Source organism: Diabrotica virgifera, chromosome 6, assembly GCF_917563875.1.
Source record: "Diabrotica virgifera virgifera chromosome 6, PGI_DIABVI_V3a".
Classification (NCBI taxonomy): domain Eukaryota; kingdom Metazoa; phylum Arthropoda; class Insecta; order Coleoptera; family Chrysomelidae; genus Diabrotica; species Diabrotica virgifera.
Window position 1 is genome coordinate 85,711,735 of NC_065448.1, and position 20,230 is coordinate 85,731,964.

The 20,230-nt window shown below is 31.5% G+C and overlaps 1 protein-coding gene across 1 annotated transcript in view; it reads left to right on the top strand.

The window, feature by feature from the left end:
* The first annotated feature begins 17,167 nt into the window (after positions 1-17,167).
* LOC114342268 (zinc finger protein 468) overlaps positions 17,168-20,230 on the top strand; it is a 28,396-nt gene continuing 25,333 nt past the window's right edge. The window contains exons 1-3 of the mRNA XM_028293056.2: positions 17,168-17,265; positions 17,464-17,683; positions 17,738-17,860. Of these exons, the coding sequence (XP_028148857.1) occupies positions 17,491-17,683; positions 17,738-17,860 (316 nt within the window). The 5' untranslated portion in view covers positions 17,168-17,265; positions 17,464-17,490. The remainder of the gene's footprint in view (positions 17,266-17,463; positions 17,684-17,737; positions 17,861-20,230) is intronic.

Consider the following 20,230-nt stretch of genomic DNA (forward strand, 5'->3'; position numbering starts at 1 on the left):
CGATATCAAGTACGGTGGTTTAGCTATCTTTGTCTGTCGTGCGAGTGTGAGCGTATCTACCAAGAGGTGGGAGTAACGGAACGACAGTGACACACAGGCGGCGGCCAAGGTCCCTATACCATAGGTTGTATGGTAACTTTGACATTGACAAATGAAATATTGTCATCGTGACGTCACCCAGACGATCAATTTTACGAATTGCTTGTAAACATAATAGGATACGTGGTTTGGAGGCTATATTTTGTTATTAAATATCGTTAGTGTTTTAATTTGTGTTTATATCTCGAGATATAATGTATCTATAGATATCATTAAGCGTTTTTAGTATAATAACTTAAACCCAAAACTCTTTTACAAGTGTTCAGATACATTTTAATGTGGTTGCGTTAAGTACCTACTTACTTACTGGATTGCAGCCATCTGAAGATCGTTTGAATAAACAATTATAAACTAAATGAATATATAAAATGGGGAAAATTCCCTTTATTGCACTGAAATTGTATTTTTTTTATTCGCTCCGAGCGTTAACAAAGTGTCAAAGCAAAATCGACCGACCTGCTCATGGTGGCGGTTTTTTGAAATTTTATAAGGACGCTTTGTGTATGTTTAAATGAGACATTTAAAAAAAATTCGTGTCACGCTAGTGATATTATGTATTAATATAAACAGAAAATAAAAACGCACTATAAATTCTTCACTTTCCAATATTGATTATCAGTTTGATTTTGTATGCATAACCTCACTATCGCAGTTTATGTCAATAAATATTTATTAACGAAAAAGAAAATATTTTGTTGCACTATAAATTACAGTATAAATTAATAACTAATGAATTCTAACAATTGTATTCGGTTATTATCACTACAAAATAAAATATTCAAGTTTAACAAAATAATCCCATAAGACTCAATGTTAAAACGTCCTTACAAAATCTGACAGCGTATCACGTGACTGTACGTAGAGGGGAGACGCACGGAGCCAATAATTTATTGTTAACGTAAAACTTCACAGGTACCTATTGAATGGAATCATAATGTTTTCATAGTTTTAGGTATTATAATCAAGTACCTAACGTAATTAGATGCTCTTAAGGGAAAAACTACTAATTTTGATACATAAATCTTTAGTTTAATCTCTTTTTCACCATGTTTTACATGTTAGGAGGAATTTATAATAATGTACTACATGCATTATCCCCAATTCAAAATTATTATATACCTACTCAAAATCATTTAAAAAAGTAAATTGTATTCAACCCATTATTAATATACCTAGGATATTTTAATGATTTAGTCCCATATATACACAAGAAAGAATCTACGTCTGCTTTAATTAAGTATGTAGTAATGCTATTCCACTGCATATATTTAATTGCAATTATATTCTATGATTTTTGTAACTCTACAGGCATCTACCGCATTTTTTAAAGAATATATGAAATAAATAGTCATTAAAAATCCAAACGTATTTTTTTTAATATACATATTTTCAATACATTCCTACTTTCCGAGTTCATTTCAATGAGTGAAGTGAATGAATTTGAATGCAGCATTCTGGGTGACGTCACTCCCGCCATTAGATTCTCGACGCTGATTGGTGGAAAGTTACCATACAACCTGTCTATTTATGAACCTTGGGCGGCGGCCATCATATGCTAGAGAGAGAAAGCTAAGCGCCGGTAGAGGGAGATAGATAGACCACCGACCCGAACTGCTCCGCGTTACGCTATTTTTCCGAGTTGGCCAATGGGCCAAATCTATGAGTATAAGATCTTTGGTTATCTCGATGGAATGACCGAAGATCTGTGATCTGTCAGTTATTCCATTAACCTAACTTTTTGCGTGTAATCAAATACTATTGACTATATAGTCCATAGCATTGATATAAAAACACCCATAGTATTTGGTGTTAGAATAAAATTTTTATATTCGAAGGTAATGGCTGCATTCAGCAGAAAACTGCGATGACTAATCGATTACTTAGCGATGTGTAATCGCTAACGATTCTTCTGAATGGTATACTTTCATGTACATACGAAAAAGGTTATGACAACTGTCACATTTTTCAAAATGATTTGCAAATACGTGAAAGACACCCCAAGAACAGAAATGAGAATTATTATGAAATGGTAATTTATAAATAACCCCATTTAATTCATACATAGTTTCAAATTCTTGAATTTCTTGCGACATAGGTAAACCTAATAGGTACATACGAATAATCCAACAAAGCAGTTCAGATATTTATCAGTGTGATTTATATGCCTTTCAGCCTTCCTTGCCTTCAATTCATGTTTTTTTAAGATACATAACTTAAAATTTACGTGTTAGACACACGTCATACGTCAATCTTATTTTGATTTGCTAAGTAATCATATTTCAAAACCGATGTTTAAAATGGCGACCGATAAGTCATCGAATGATAACTAATCGACAATTTATGTGGCATTCAGCAGAAAATCACTAAGCGATTAGTCATCGATTGAGTCTGCTGAATGCACCCAATGTTTAATGTTTATTATACGCTGTGTCTAGGTACACGCTAACGTGTACGCAAATAAAAAAGTTAGGTACACGCGAATTAAAATTCATCAAGCCAGTGAAGTCATTATTTAGCGTGCCCAATGACTTTATATTTTGGTACACGCTATTTTGATATGTTTAGTGTTTGTTGTTTGTTTGATAGAAAATATTTTTATCAAGGGAAGTGGAAGGGAAGCAAAACTATTCAGATGTTTTAAACTTAATTGTAATAAAACAATGGGGGCTATGATGTATCTTTACGTAAGCTGATTACGTACGGTAAACTCGAATTACAGGCTGTAATCTCCAATAACACATGTACGTAAAATCGGTATGATGTATCAATGATATCCAAGCGGTTGCCTACCTTCGTATGTAATTTCTTTTAGGTAAACGCACGCGTAAACGTAATTTTTTAAACTTCATTTCTAACTAAACTAAAATTATTATTTGCCGTTTAGTTAGGTTATGTTATGATATTAATGATTATTATGTTATTAAAACGTTTTTAACTATTTTTAATGGAAAATAAGCCACAACTTTACTAAAAAATGATTTTATTAACATTATTATGAGTCATTAAAATCATTTTGTTTTGTAAAATTATGGCTTATTTCCCATTAAAAATAGTTAATTATTATAAAAATGCCACAAGGAAATAGCTTCAGAACAATTTTGTTATTTTTTATTTTGTGAAACCAAGTTGTTTGTGTGTTATACCTGTATTTAATTTTTAGTTTAATTAGTTGTTTAGTACCTACTTCTATATTATATCATAAAGTGAGTTCTTGTTTTTGTTCTAAGTAGCTTTCACTATTTCCTACTAACACTACATCATCAGGATACAGTAAGTACCAGGGAATGTTACCCTGCTAGGCCTGGATCCCGCGTACCAAAAAAAAAGTTGAATAGCAAGCTGAAAATTTGTTAATAGCTTAACAGTGTCTAGTCAGACAAACTTTGAAGTACGCGAACACTGGAAGTTTTAATTGTGGAACAGTTTAAAAATTTGGAACGTAGATTACTAAAACTCCTGTGTATTTTGTCAGACAGAACATCCAATTGATTTGTTACCCTTTCATTAAACTCTCATGTAAAAATCAGACTGATATTACTAACCAACATGATTCCTGTCATTTGGCATGTTCTTCTTGTTCCACACATTAAAATGCCCAGTTGGTGTTAAACAGCAGTCTGATTTTTGCATGAGAGTTTAATGAAATGGTAACAAATCAATTGGAAGTTCTGTCAGACAAAATACATGGAACGTTTTCAAAAACGTTCCAAATTTTTAACCTGTTCCACAATTAATACTTCCCTGTTCCAGTGTTCCCATACATCAAAGTTTGTCTGACTAGACACTGTTAACCTATTAACAAATTTTCAGCTTGCTATTAATCAACTTTTTTGGTACGCAGGATCCAGGTCTATGCAGTTTCCTTGTTTACTGATCCAAAACTAACGAGTATAAATAAGAACTGAGTACTTACTGTGCCTCTCCCATATTTTCATGATGTGTCTAAGTAGTTTTATGACCCTGTAGTTTGTTCATTATTGTATTTTTTTTGTTTTTTATAAACAGGTACAAATATACTGCTTCTCCATTCGTTTAGCATTTGTCCAACTTCCATAATTCTATTAAATAAACGTGTTAGCCAACTTATTCCTGTCTCTCCTAATGGCTTCCACACTTCCCCAGGAATATCCTCTGATTCCTTTTTTTTATTTTAAGTGCTTGAACCACTTCCTCATGGTTAATGCGACTTAACAGTAAAATCAAGGTAGGAAGTATATATCAGCATGTCTTCCAACAAGGATGGAAAAAATACAGTATGTTTAAGATATGCAACGACAGACACGTGTCTCTGACTCATCAGTACAGTATAGCCAAGTTAGAATACGTCTGCGTTAACCTTTCCTTGTTTGAAAAACTCTAAACATTGATTGTTTCCAACATTCGGCATTCCTTTCCTCAGGTAGCTGTAGCTTCTTCCTTGGATGTATTAGTTGTTGCTCTGGAATCGTCAAGGTCTTCTAACATTATTGTTACAAATTGGTTGCATTGCTCCTGTAGTGATCTTTTCCCAAGCTAACATACACCTATTCTAACTTGGCTATACAGTACTGATGACGAGTAATGAGTCAGAAACATGTGTCTATGGTTGCATTCCATCTTATACATACTTTGTTTTTTTTCATCGTCATTGCGAGACATGCCGATATATACTTCCTACCTTGATTTTTACTATTAACTCACATCACTAACCTTCTCTTATATATTTGATGATGTTTACTAATTAGTAAACGTCATCAGTTCTTGTACGAATGAGTTTGATAAGAAACAAACATCCATAGAGATATAAAAATGCAACAGTTGTTGCCTTAAAAAGATTTTAACTAACAAGATTTAAGTAATGTAGCTAGTCAAATGAACCATTGAAAATGTAAATATAAACATAAAACATTAAGTTTGTCAAAAACCTATTGATTGAAAAACCCACCACTTTCAAGTGATCCTTATTTGATATAGACGGTGGAGAATAAAGGCAAAGAATCTGGCTACTTCATCATTTACTGAAGACATTTTCGTTTACAAATCTGTAAAAATTCTAGTAGGTATAGCATACAGAAATGTAGATAAACTGATAATGTTTATAGATTTGTAAACAAAACATCTTCACTAAATGGTTGAAGTAGCTGAATTCTTAGTCTGTTATCTGTATTTTGAGGTTGCAGTCATTAAGTTAAAGGGCAGGATAAAAAAACTCTGTTAACACATTCACGGACACGCTTCACATGTAGGCACATCTTCTTATGGAGTAAGTTACTTCATATGCAGTTGTGTCGGTGAATGTGTTAATATCAAGCTTTCGCAAAATTTATTTGTTTCATCAAGTCTAAAATAAATTTATAATTATTTTCTCCATAAATACAATGAAATTAAGATGAAAAAGCATTGTATAAAAGAAGCATAAAAACTTACAACATGAGGTTAAATAGTCCATTAAATTTTAAACATTATAACTAAACATAAAAAATATAAGATTGTTACGCCCGGTTTCATAATCAGTTAAAGTGGACTTTAAGTTTTAAGTTGGTACCCTTGTCAATGCAATTCATATGGGTAAATGTCAACGTTAAAGTGAACTTTAGTTAATGTTCACTTTAAGTTGATTATGAAACCGGGCGTTAATCTATTAGTAATTACAATGTTTTATTAATTTTTATCTCACAGTAATAGTTTTTGGCACTGAAATATCTCATAAAAACCTGGTCGTCTGTTTCAAACGGATTACTGGTTGTCTTGTAATCCATCTCGTAACTGAAGTCACTCTAGTCTGCCACAGAATTTAAGTTCATAAATAACAGATTTGCAAAATTCATATTTTCAAAATATAAACATTAAATTACTGGTTGTCTTGTAATCCATCTCGTAACTGAAGTTAGATGTTTCACGCAGGTATCTCAAGGTCATACTAAATTAAATGTCATTTTTAGTAATGATACGTTTTTTGAGATGTCGCCATGCACCTGGAGTGAAGATTTCTTCTATATCACTGAGTCTGAGTGTCATTATAATTTGTCAATTGTCATCATTGTCAGTGTCAGTATGCCTTTATCTTTTATCTTTATGTCAGTAAAAATGTTTATCTGATTAGAGAGTTATCAAGTAACTCGAGGAGAATACGGTAACGTTATTTTAGCAATGGAGCATGCGCAGTATGAATATTGAATAACGGAAATGATTTTAACGTTAACGTACTCCGTTACGGTAGGTCGGATAGCGGGCTTGAAATACGGTAACGTTAGCAGCGAATCGCACCAATTCGGCAAGACTCGGAGTGACTCGGCCATTTCAGTTCTGTCATGTTCATGTAATAAATATGTTGTGTTATGAAATTTTATTTCTGTATGTTAAAAGGTGTTTTGTTTTTGTTTTCTTGGCTTGGTTTTGGTTGTCTGTTTTGGTTTGGTTGAGTTTAAAGTTTTAGTTCCTCTCAGCATTACTTACCAGTACAGGTATGGCCAGTTTCTGTTACAATTATATCTGGTATCCCTAACAATTGTACAAGCCTTGGAATATCCTGTTTTTCAAACCGAAAATACTGTTTGGCTTGTTCAGGTTCTAAGGTATCGAAATTAAAGACAGGATGTACATTTTGATTTTGAACGTTATCATCATTTAAAACGAGATTTAGTATTAAGTACTCTATATCATTGTCATTGGCTTCAAGTAACATTGCCTGTTCTAAGATCTCTTCCATATGTTTTACAAAAATTTGAAATCCAAATTGTACAAAACAAGGCAAAATTACAAAATACTATGTATCTTGGGTGAAAGAAAACAAAAGCAGAAAAAAAATTAAACAAATTTAATTATTTTGCTGTCAAATACGAAATTTGACTGACAGCTGCCAACTATTAACGTGAAGCAGGAATTCGACCACTTGATAACTCTAAAATTACATATACGTTAAAACTATGGAGACCTACACAGAGGAGAGGAATCGAGATAGGACGACCTTGAAATTTTTGTACACAATTTTGCCTGTTTGCTTGGTTTCTCGCTAGGGCGGCGGTGGCGTAGAAATAGATGCTACTTTTGCATTGGAGTGAATGTGAAAATTTCGAAAATAATTAATTATTCGTAGTTAATATATATATTATATTTATACTTAACTTAATGTTCTAATTTCAAGACTGATTTGTCAACTACTGTTATTGTCTTTGTTCTAGGATAAGTTGTATTTGTCAATTTCAAAATGTTCTAGCTCTCAATTGTTGAATGAGAGCAAGTAAGTTTATTCTTTATTATTGTTTGTTATGTATTTACCAATTTTGTATCTACTAGATCTTATTTTTCTAATTTGTGTGACATTTTAATTGTAAAAAATTTTAATTGTATCATGTACTAATGGACTTCGGTCCGTAAATGAATAATAAATAAAAAAAATATAAGATTATTGGTTTTGGTGGTTAATATTATTTAAATATGAGTGCCAAGAAAGCTTACACTAAAAGAACTTGCTTCGTACCGGGATTTATATCGAGTTATCGTTCCGATAAAAAATTCAAAAGGGAACTTAACGAAGTTAATAAAGACTTTTTATAAAGATTTGTCTTTATGTTATTTATAACGTTCGTGGATTAAACCTATTCGTTTGTATGTTATTTCCTTCGGTGTAAATAAAATTTGTGCCTATTATTGGTTTTTATTTTAACCTGAAAATTATAGTGATAATAGTAGGACGATCTTGAAAGTTTTTCTGTCGAAACAATGCATTTTTTGAGACAAAATATTTCACAAAAATTAACATTAATTTTATAAAAGTCAGACTATCGTCTGCGTAGTTTATAGACATATATTTTTATTAACTAAATTTAAACATCTGATAGGTAAGCTTTCAGAATATAGATAAATGAAGTATTAAAAAAAAGCAGTTTAAATTTTGATAAAAAGAATACCTAATTAAAAAAAATTGATCAATAAACTTCAAATTATTTAAATAACTTTTTAAACTTTTTAAAAACAATTACGTACAGTTAAGTCAATTTTTTCAACTAACAAACTTTTTAATATCAGTTACAAAGATATTAAAAAATTACTTTGCCGTTGAAATACCATTGGTATATAAATGTGGCAGTTAGATAATGTGACAAAATATTTCCGCTTCAAAATAAGCTGTCCTACATATTAAAGTAATGACAAATTTAAATTTGATGTCACATCTCCATCTACAATGGTATATAAAGAATACACTTTTTACCACACGTCGATATGTTATAAGGTTAAAATAATTTATTTTTGGCATAAAACATATTCAGCTACAATCCACCAATAAATTAATGTCTAATTACGCTAAAAACAAAAATAAAATGAGTTAAATATTAAATAAGTCCATAAGAGCTAATGTATTTGTAGCACCTATTCGAACACTTGCGCCTCTAGCGGCGATTGCTGAAAGTTGAATTAGAGGTTGAAAAGTTAGCCCACAAACGATGCATTGCGTTTCCACTCCTTCTTACAGGTCTCCATAGTTAAAACTTATACCGTAAAAAAATAGCGTTTACGTGTCAAAATAACGGATGGATAGAATTTTACTTGATAACTCTCTATTGTTAGCAATAATAAAAATTCCTGATTTAGATAAAATGGATTCAAATACAGTTTTTGAAACAAAACGAATGTGATTTGAAGATCCCTAGGAAGATCAAATTCCTAGATTACATTTTTGCATGGTGAGTTGTTATTAGAGAACAAGTATAACACAGTTAGTGGTGTAGGGAAGCAAACGAATGTAACACCAAGACCAAGTAAGTAACCCCTACAGAAAATATATAATTAATACAAATTATTTTACGTGAAATGAATATGGTTATTATCAAATCAATTATATTAATTTTTTGTTTTAGTTGAAAGTCCTCAACAAGTAGAGATGCACACATGTTTCAATCATTTGAGATACCTACCCTTTTGTAGAAGTATTTGGAAGATAACTATTAATAATTTCATTTGTAAAGATACGATTTGTAAAAAAGTATATACAAAGTGGTTTTGCTGGTATTAAATAAATAAATAAAAATACGTTGTCATGTCTTATTTTTTCCCAAATGGTATTTTGTATATTTGAAATTAAAAATAATTTGCATATTTTAAAACCAAATTATTTTTTTTCAACTATACAAATATTTTAACCTAACATTTTCTTCCCACAAAAATTACATTTTGAAATTCCCGCTTGGAATTAGTTCCGATACAAGCGGCATGGAGCGCTGTTTTTCATATTTAACCAAAGCGTTATCGTGAAACATCTAGAGGAACTGAAGTCACTCTAGATTTAAATTATGTCTTTCTGCCACAGCATTTAAGTTCATAAATAACAGATTTACAAAATTCATCTTTTCAAAATATAAACATAACCCATTAAACTTAAAAACCATAGATATATAATACTCTAGATTGCGCCCTGCGATCTTAAAATGGGTGACGGTTGCGACAGAGATAAATGAGCCTATTTGGTCGGTAGTCTCTTTTTAATTTAAGGGGAATATCGACGACGCGACTATCCCACTTTATCGAGTAATATGTGTTGACAGTTGGAGCGGGTGGTAACGAGAAATGGTCTTAGGTCTTCGGACGTGGATAATCGTGGTTCGAATCCCATACCAACTTTACCTTTTTTATTTTTATTTAATCAATATTGTGTTTATTAGATATTTTTACATCTGAAAAATGGACCTAAGTAAATCTAGCAGATAATAAATGTACCTATGTATAGTAAGTTAATATTGGAATACATAATTTGTGAACTGCATAGTAAATTAAAAGTCATTCGTTATTAATATAAATTCGTCCTTATTCGAATGATGTGAATAATATTTGTTTTGCTTCTACTTTTTTAAAAAATTGTAACAATAGTTTAATAAATAAAAATAATGTCTAATTACTTATAATTGAATCGCGGTCATTTCAAAAACAGCAAAGTCCACAATTTTGAGAAAATAACTTTTTGAGAGGAATAGACTCCTTTAAGATAAACGTTGTGTGCAAAAACGACACCAGTCCAGTAAAAACATTAGGAACAAAACTACAATATAACTCTGAATTTTGATGTCATCCATTTCATCCATCTTTCGACTATATAGTTAAGTTTTCTTTGCTCTTCTGTAAAATTAGGAATATGTGACTCGTGTTGTTTTTGAAATGACCGATTCAATTAATAAATCGATGGTACATTATGTTGATATTAATTATTGGTAATTTTTTACGAATATTTTTAATTACTTTATACTATTCTACCATTAACTTATTAAAAAAAAATAACATTGGCTTTTATATTTTTAAAAATATATAGGTACCTACACAGTTTTTCTTATTTGTTATATATTTCTTTGCATAGATTTATTTTAGAGATGTATAGTATTTTTACTACAAAAACGTTATTACGTAGGTCAAAATTTTTGACGTAAGAGAACTGTCAAAACATTAGATTGTGACTTTTCATTATTGCTATGTTTATTATAAACACGGCAATAATGAAAAGTCACATTCTAATGTTTTGACAGTTCTCTTACGTCAAAAATTTTGACCTACGTAATAACGTTTTTGTAGTAAAAATACTATAATAATATCTAATAAACGCAATATTGATTAAATTAAAAATAAAAAAAGTAAAGATTGGTATGGGATTCGAACCAGGATTATCCACGTCCGAAGACAAACGACTAGTTCTCGTCGCCATCCGCTCGAACTGTCACACCATCTAAAAATACTCGACGACAGAGTAGGATAGTGACGTCGTCGATACTCCCCTTGAATTAGAAAGAGACTACCGACCAAATAGGCTCATTTATCTCTGTCGCAACCGTCACCCATAGGGCTTTTCATTCACAGTCATTTGTTTCGAACTTCTGTCATGTGTCACATATTATTAATATATCTACGACATACGTTATTGGTATATACAATAATACAAACCAAAGACGTATAACGTAGATATATTAATATTATGTGACACATGACAGAAGCTCGAAACAAATGACAATCGATGAAAAGCCCTATTTTAAGATCGTAAGGCGCAATCTAGAGTATTATAAATCTATGTTAAAAACAAAGCAAAAAGTTGGGTTAACATGAATTAACTGACAGTCAGGACATGACAGAACCCTAAATAACATAATACGTAATTTTTTTGATACATCATACCACTTTACACACTTCTGTTTTGACGACTGTAATCTGATGTACAGCTGGTTCCTAAAAAAACTGATACGACTCTTAGTAAGATTTGATCATTTTGAGCAGTGTATGATTGGTATGACATTAAATTATATTTATTATGACAGACAAATAATGAAATACTCAAACAAACAACCATTTTTTGAGGTTGAAGTTATCTGAAAAATTTTAAGATTTGGCAGTGACAGTGACAGTATGTAAATAATAAGTATTTATCCTTCAAAATATAATAAATTAAATATAATTAAACTCATATTCATTATATCACACCTCATCAAAGGCTTATTACAAGAACATAGTCAGCGATTTTGATATGGGTTAGAGCCAGACTACATCAAGATCGCCAATAAATCGTGCTGGTTATTGCCTTGTACCGAGACCACAAACAAAAAGAAGAAGAAGAAGAAAGTACACTGCTCAATTTTCTACAAAATACGCTTTAAGAGTCGTATCAGTTTTTTTTGGAACCAGCTGTACGTAATTCTGAACTTTACACATGTACGTAATCACTTTACGTAAACGATACATCATAGCCCCCAATATGTATATATGTATATAAAAGTATATATTCAGGTTATGATAGGGGAGCCCAAGCGGGGATTTTTGCAGTTACTCGAGCGCGTCAGATTATCATATTGGGAGAAACCTGGTACCCTGCAGATGTACCTCTACCATATATTGGCTCTTAACACAGGGGAGTTCGTTAAGGGGGGCCCGAAAAAAAAAATCTATCCTTAAAAAACTCGAAATTGTCAGATTAAGATAAGGTAAGTTAAGTACATGCAAAAGACTGTATATTTCAAAAATCTGACAATTTGAGCAGGGCGTAAGGAAATCGGTGAGTCCCGAAGTTTCACAAGAGAAAAGCGAATATTTCGCAAAATGAATGACAGATCGAAAAACTAAAAAATATGTGCTTAATATCTTTTAAAAATCTATCGAATGATACCAAACACGATTTCCCACGGAAAGGGGTGGGGGGTAAATTTAATATTTTAAATACGAATCCCGCGATATTTCGCGAAATGAACATCAGATCGAAAAACTGTAAAATACACATAAATATTTTATATTATAAAACAATAATAATTTAATATTAATTTATTATATTTTATATTTAATAAATATTTTTAAAAAATCTATCAAACGACACCAAACACGACCCCCCACGGAGGTGGGGTGGGGGGTTACTTTAAAATCTTAAATAGGAGCCCCAATTTTTTATTGCATATTTGGATTTCTTACGTAAAAATAAGCAACTTTTATTCGAAACATTTTTCCGAATAATGGATAGATGCCGTTATAATCGGAAAAAACGATTGTTGTAACTGGAAAATTAAATTAAAAAGTGGCAAGCGCCCACTAAAATGGAAAACTTTACTTAACTTTTTTTGGTTTTAGAACCTACTCTTCACAACCCAATAGGTCCGCAAAACGCTCGAGTGACTGCACATTTAGCATACTTTGCTCCCCTACCATAGTTAACATGATATATAAAAAATACTGCTAAAATAATTTTTATACGTAAGTTAATTATGCCAGTTTACCTGTGGTGTTTATTTTTATTTATACAGAGAGTTGAACTTGTTACGATTTTAATAGAAAATTGGTTATAACTTTGTAAATACCCTGTATAACATAATAAACCTTTATATTTTGGTGATATGGATATGAAAGTTAAGAAGATTTCGAACATAAAATAAAATATAGGGTGTTCCATTTAAAAAACATAAGTTGGTCTGTCACTATATTATCGAACGCCCTGTAAAGGCCGCGTCTTACCATCAAATAATTTGATCAAACAGTTTGAGCAAACTCCGGAAGTACGTCAAAGTGACGTCACAATTACAGTTTTTTTGAAATTCTAAAAATCTGTGCTCTCACTATCAGTCTAGTTTGATCAAATTTTTTGTATAGGGCTTTTCATCGATTGTCATTTGTTTCGAGCTTCTGTCATGTGTCACATAATATTCATATATCTACGTCATACGTCTTTGGTTTGTATCATGGGTATATATCAATAACGTACGACGTAGATATATTAATATTATGTGACACATGACAGAAGCTCGAAACAAATGACTGTAAATGAAAAGCCCTATTGAGTTGTCTAACTTGTTTGTACTTTATTTAAAATTAAAATTTTTCATTATTATCCACAATGAACACTCAGGATGTGACGTCACTAACTGTCACTTTCAGTTTGCTCAAACCAGTTTGATCAAATTATTTGATGGTGGGACGCGGCCTTATACATTCTAACTAATTTTAGTAATTTTGTAATATGAAGCTTAAAGTTTGCTAAAATTTTTGTTACTAACTTTTATTGATATCTGTTACTCTAGCGGATCTACTGAGTTTTATCACACTAATCAATCGCCCCGTATATTTTATCTTATTACTTCAGGCTACCGTTAATCACGCATTATAAATTTTGTTCCAACACGACCGAGAACCGTCACGAAACGGTAACGCTTCTGCGCAGTAAACAAAATCCGTTCCAACAAAAATATGATCGTCATCGGATCGTCCTTCCCACTGTTCCAACAAGAATTGTGATCTTTCGGTGACGGTTTCGTGATGATCATTTCAGTAATCGGGCAAATGCATAAGGTTTGTTCCAACATGAACTTTTGGACGGTCCAGAAACCGTCACGAAACTACTTGTACCGTTTGTTGTGCGCATGTTCGTAATTGTATCGCCCATTTATCGTCCCATGACGGTAATTTGGAAACCGATGTTGGAACGGTTACCTGACTGATAACTGATTTATCTATCAATATGTATATTGTTGTTGGTATATCCAATGATAAAAGCTAAAGACGTATGCCGTAGATATATTAATACTATGTGATACATGACAAAAGCTCGAAACAAATGACAATCAATGAAAAACCCTATTTCCCGATTACTGAAATGATCATCACGAAACCGTCACTAAAAGATCACAATTCTTGTTGGAACAGTGGGAAGGATGATCCGATGACGATCATATTTTTGTTGGAACGGATTTTGTTTACTGCGCAGGAGCGTTACCGTTTCGTGACGGTTCTCGGTCGTGTTGGAACAAACCTATAATGTGCTGGTTGGACTGACTTGCGCACTAGGATTTAATTCTTTAAAGTTTTTGAGCCTTTGATCGACTAAAAGCACACAAGCTGGCACCAAGAAAAATGACAAATATAGTATTTTTACTACAAAAACGTTATTACGTAGGTCAAAATTTTTGACGTAAGAGAACTATCAAAACATTAGAATGTGACTTTTATAAAAACATGGCAATAATGAAAAGTCACATTCTAATGTTTTGACAGTTCTCTTACGTCAAAAATTTTGACCTACGTAATAACGTTTTTGTAGTAAAAATACTATATATGATTACCGTCATGGGACGATAACTGGGCGATACAATTACGAACATGCGCACAACAAACGGTACAAGTAGTTTCGTGACGGTTTCTGGACCGTCCAAAAGTTCATGTTGGAACAAACCTTTTGTCTTTTATCTTTTTCATACTGTTTTAGAATGTTGTTAAACTCATTAAAAGAACTAAATAATTGTCCAGTGTCCACACTCCATAAAAAACACTAAACAAGTAAACAATAAGGAAACTCTTTATAAATCAATATTAAAGTGTAAACATAAAAGCGATTAGACAAATTCTAACCATGCACACTCACACTCTGAGACTCGCGATACTTACAGATACTACACGCTAACGTGTACGCAAATAAAAAAGTTAGGTACACGCGAATTGAATTTCATCAACCAGTGACGTCACTATTTAGCGTGCGCAGTGACTGTATATTTTGGTACACGCTATTTTGATATGTTTAGTGTTTGTTTGATAGAAACATATTTGTTATTAGGGGAAGGGAAGCAGAACTATTTAGATGTTTCAAACTTATAAATCAATGTGTATATAAAAGTATATATTCAGGTAGACAAAATAAATATTTAGTTGACATGCCATGTACAAAACACTGTTTATACTTTTTATACATAAGTTAATTATACCAGTTTATAAATCAATGATGTTGTGTTTATCTTTATTTATCCAGGGAGTTACAACTTGTTACGATTACCTTTATAGTTTTTTGATGGGGAAGTTAAGAAGATTTCGAACATAAAATAAAATATAGGCTGTTCCATTTAGAAAACATAAGTTTGGTCTGCTACTTGCTACTTTGGTAAAATTCTAACTAATTTTCTAATATAAAGCTTAAAGTTTGCTACAATTTTTGTTATTAACTTTTATTGCTATCTATTACTATAGCGGATCTATTGAGCTTTATCACACTAATCAATCGCCCTGTATGTTAATCTTGATACTTCTGCTACCCTTAATCACGAATTTTTGTCTCTTATCTTTTTCATACTGTTTTAGAATGTTGTTAAACTCATTAAAAGAAGTAAATGATTGTCCATACTCCATAGTTAATTAAAAAAAACACACTAAACAAATAAAAAATAAGTTCAAGTGTAAACACAACGTGATTAGACAAATTCTAACCACACTTACCCTCACAAGCGATACTTACCACCTATTGAATTCCTCAAATTAGCGTGTACCAAAAAAACCCAGTCAGAGTGCATGCTAAATAGTGACGTCACTGACTTAATGACGTTTAAGCGTGTACCTAACTTTTTTATTTGCGTACACGTTAGCGTGTACCTAGACACAGCGAATAAAATATTCAAATATTATATACAGTATGTCCCTGTAAGTTGTATCCATATGGAAAACTTTTTTATTATTAATTTTACGAAAAAAAGTTATTCTTTATAAAAATTTCTACATGGTCCAAAACCCAAGATTCAACCATCAGATATCAAATTTTATGAATGTTATACGAGGTATGTCAAAAAGTTTGAATTTCACTCAAGAGTAAAGTAGCTTTATTTTTCACAATATTGAAAATTGCTATTATGAAAAGTTGTTTGGAATTAAAAACTATATTCTGATGTGCAATCCTTCTAATTCAAATTTTTTTTAAATTATGGATAATTAACATTATTTTCAGTTATTTCAATTTTGATAACTCTTTAGACAAGATAAATTTAGATCAAAAGTAAAGTACCTTTATAGTTCAGAATATTCCAATTAGAAGGATGTAATTACATACTGAAACATAGTTTTTAATTCTAAATAACTTTTCATAATAACAATTTTCGATATTCTGAAAAATAAACGTATTTTACTCTTGAGCGAAATTCATATTTTTGACATAACTCGTATAAAGTTGATAAAATTTGACATAAGATGGTTGTATTTTAGGTTTTAGACCATGCAGACTTTTCATTAAGAATCAGTTTTTTTTGTAAAATTAATAATAAAAGAGTTATCTGAATTGAAATAACTGAAAATAATGTTAGTTATCCATAATTTTTCAAAAAAAATCTTTTCAATTAGAAGAATGTAATTGCATACTAGAATATAGTTTTTAATTCCTAACAACTTTTCATAATAGCAATTTTCAATATTGTGAAAAATAAAGCTACTTTAGTCTTGAGTGAATTTCAAACTTTTTGACATACCTCGTATAATATTTCAAAAATTTGATATTTGATGGTTAAATCTTAGGTTTCGGACCATGCAGAGCTTTTTATGAAGAATAATTTTTTTTCGTAAAATTAATAATAAAAAAGTTTTCCATATGGATACAACTTACAGGGACATACTGTATAATAATCAAAAATATTATTTGATTTAAAATGGATTCTGGACTTTTTTATACTTTGGCAACAATGTCTACTTAGATCTGTGACGTATATAATGACGTACAACGGTATTTATACTAGACGGACTTTATGTTTTCGGGTATGAACTAAAATATTGACAGCTGACAGTGACATTATGAGTAACAAAAACGAATGACAGTCATGACAGAATGATAGTTGACAGTTCGTCTTTCTTAGTTTGGTGGTAAGTGGTAAATAATGGTAAATAACAACACCAACAAGAACAACACTAATAAACAATAAACAACAAATCGTTAAGGTAAAGACACAACACAATTTAATTACCAATTTTCAATTTATCATGTTTTAACCATTTATAGTTCATAGTAGTGTTCTAAATTGTTGTTCAGAGTTTTTAAATCCTGCTTGTGCTTGTAGTGTGTACAGAGAGTAGAAGTAGAAGAGATCGGAAGGCAGAAAGTATAAAATTATCATTTTGTTTTGATATTTTTTTCAGTATTTTTATCCAGTTTATTTGTGAGCTATGGAATTTGAAATGGTTCAACCTAAAACTGAAATTAAGACAGAGTTTATTGAATATGATCACAGCTTAGGCTTACAGAATGAAAAACTGATTTTACTGTCTTCCTCTAATAACCAAGGAGATCCAAGTGGTCAGTTTTTCACATCAACAGACCTTGAATACTTGAAGAATGAACCAGAAGAAAATAAACCAGGTAAGACAAATAAAATAATACTCAGTGTAATCTAATTTAAGGAATCTTTCTTAGCAATGGAAGTAAAAACTGAAATTGGGGAGTTTGTTGAAATGGACCAAAGATATACAGAAAATCAGCTATTCACACCACTAAATCTTGGAGATTTGAAGAATGTACCAGATGAAGATAATTCAGGTGAGAAAAGTAAGAAAAATATGATGCTTAACTCTTATGAAGTATAAGCAGTGCACAGTGTGATATAATTCATCATCATCAGTGGCGTTACAGCTCTGTATGAGCCAAAGCCTTCTTCAGAACAATCCTCCATTCGCCCCTATCTCTGGCAACTCTTCTAGGTTGCCTTGGTACCTAAGTCTGGGTCTTCCTCTTGCTCGTTGTCTTATCGGCCCTCTTCAGTCAAAAACTTTTCTGACTATGGCATCTTCCTCTAGTCTAATTACATGACCTATGCTTCTTTTCATGAACATTTTTCAGTGCATCACAAATGATAGAAAAAAAGGTAAGTCTGTGATAATATACATCTTAGTGACATGACATTTTAGTTAAATCTGACAGTTGTCACATTTTATTTGCAATTTGGCATAAAATAAAATGTGTTTATTGCATTTATAAAATGCTATTTTCTTTGATTTGTATAGTCTTATAAATGGTTCAGAATATATTCGTAGATATATTATATAATTCGCAAATTATTTTATTTTCGATTATGGCGCCATCTCTTGGCAACTAGAATAAATGTCATAAATGTCACCGACGAAATGTAATCACCGACATGCGTTTTTTTCTGTCACATACAATTTAATGCGTTAGAAAGAAATCAAAAAACTGTGACGCACTGAAAAATCCTCATGAGAAAAAGCATATCCATCTAAGGCGTGCTACCTTAATGAATTTTACAACGTCAGGTTCTCCAAAACTTCTATACAACTCAAAGTTGTAACGCCTGCGCCACAAACCTTGTTCTTTTATGCCTCCATATATTCGTCTTACGATTTTTCGCTCAAAACTTTTTTAAGCAGGTCTTGGTCATTCTGTGTAAATGACCAAGTTTCTGAACCATATGTTAGCACTGGTCTTTTTAGTGCTAATTTGGGTCACATTACCAGAGGAGAGAAATATGAGCTGCTGAGAGTTATTATGCAAGGAAGGATCCAAGGAAAAAGAAGCATAGGAAGAAGACGCATCTCCTGGCTGAGGAACCTTAGAGAATGATTTAACTGTAGTTCATTACAACTGTTCAGAGCAGCAGCCAACAAAGTGACCATAGCCATTATGATATCCAACCTCCGCTAGGAGATGGAACTTTAAGAAGAAGAAGGTCTTTTTAGTGATTTGCAGACAGTCAATTTAATTTTTCTAGCTATTTTTGAGGCCACCTATCTTCTTAAGCCATAGTAACGCTTATTGGCGAGCACTATTCTTCTTTTAATTTCTTCACTGACCTTGTTATCTTTAGGTTATCTTGTTATCTCTAAACTTAGTTAGCAGCGAGCCTAAGTATATGAAGGTGTGATATAAATACTACAATTAAATCAACTGCAAATTGTATAACTTCATTTTGAGTAGTGTAATTATTCTAAACTAAATTTATTTTGCATATTCCCAACTGTAAAGGGTCAATCCATGCCAAGTGGTCCAATATAAATTAAGTTGGTTGCTTGACTATTTTTAATATTTTTTATTTTTCTACCTTTTATACTTCAGTCTATAGAGACTACAGAATTCCATTTATTTTCTTTTTAAAAAATTTAGTTTGCTGATGACTACCATTTTTGTTAAAGTGTATCGATCATTTTCACGGAAAACATGGCTTCGCTCTTTAGCCAATATTTTCACTGAGGTTTGTCCTAAAACAATAAATCAAAAACCAAACTTTTTAGAAAAGTATGCTCTAAAAAAACGGCTTATAGCATTATTTAATTTAAAACTACCCTTAAGGCCTTAAATGAACCTCAAAGTTTGAAAAGGTAAACTGATAAAATTCCATTTTCAGCATTTTTTTAACAGCATATGGCAAGCCGATAATGGCTTGTAATTTTTTTCTGCAAACGACATCACGTATATACTTTAAGTAAATAAAGTTTGAGCTTTGAGACTTGAGTAAATTTTTTCAGAAAAGATCTCAAAAATGTAATTTTTTGAAAAATCTCAAAGTTTGACCCCTTATATCTCTGATGGGCACGGATGAAAAAATTTGAAATTTGGCTGAATGTTAGCCCCTAGCAAGTAGAATAAGGAGTAAACATTTGGAGTTGCAGACTTACCTCATATAGGTGTTACAGGCCTGAAAAAATGGCCAAAAATCAAAATGGTCAAAATTTGAGCGTTTGCAGGCAGGGTAATTAAAATTCAAATAAACTGTCTAATGAAATAAAAATTAATCTATTTTCACCAGATTTCACAATGAATACAAATTTATAGAGGGTGGGCCAAAGAAAAGAGTTCAGCTTGATATTTGTCAGTTATTATATTTTAAGGGAATGCCGAAACAGGTTGATTTTTATTTTTAAATTACAATTTTTTTATATATATTTCATACATGTC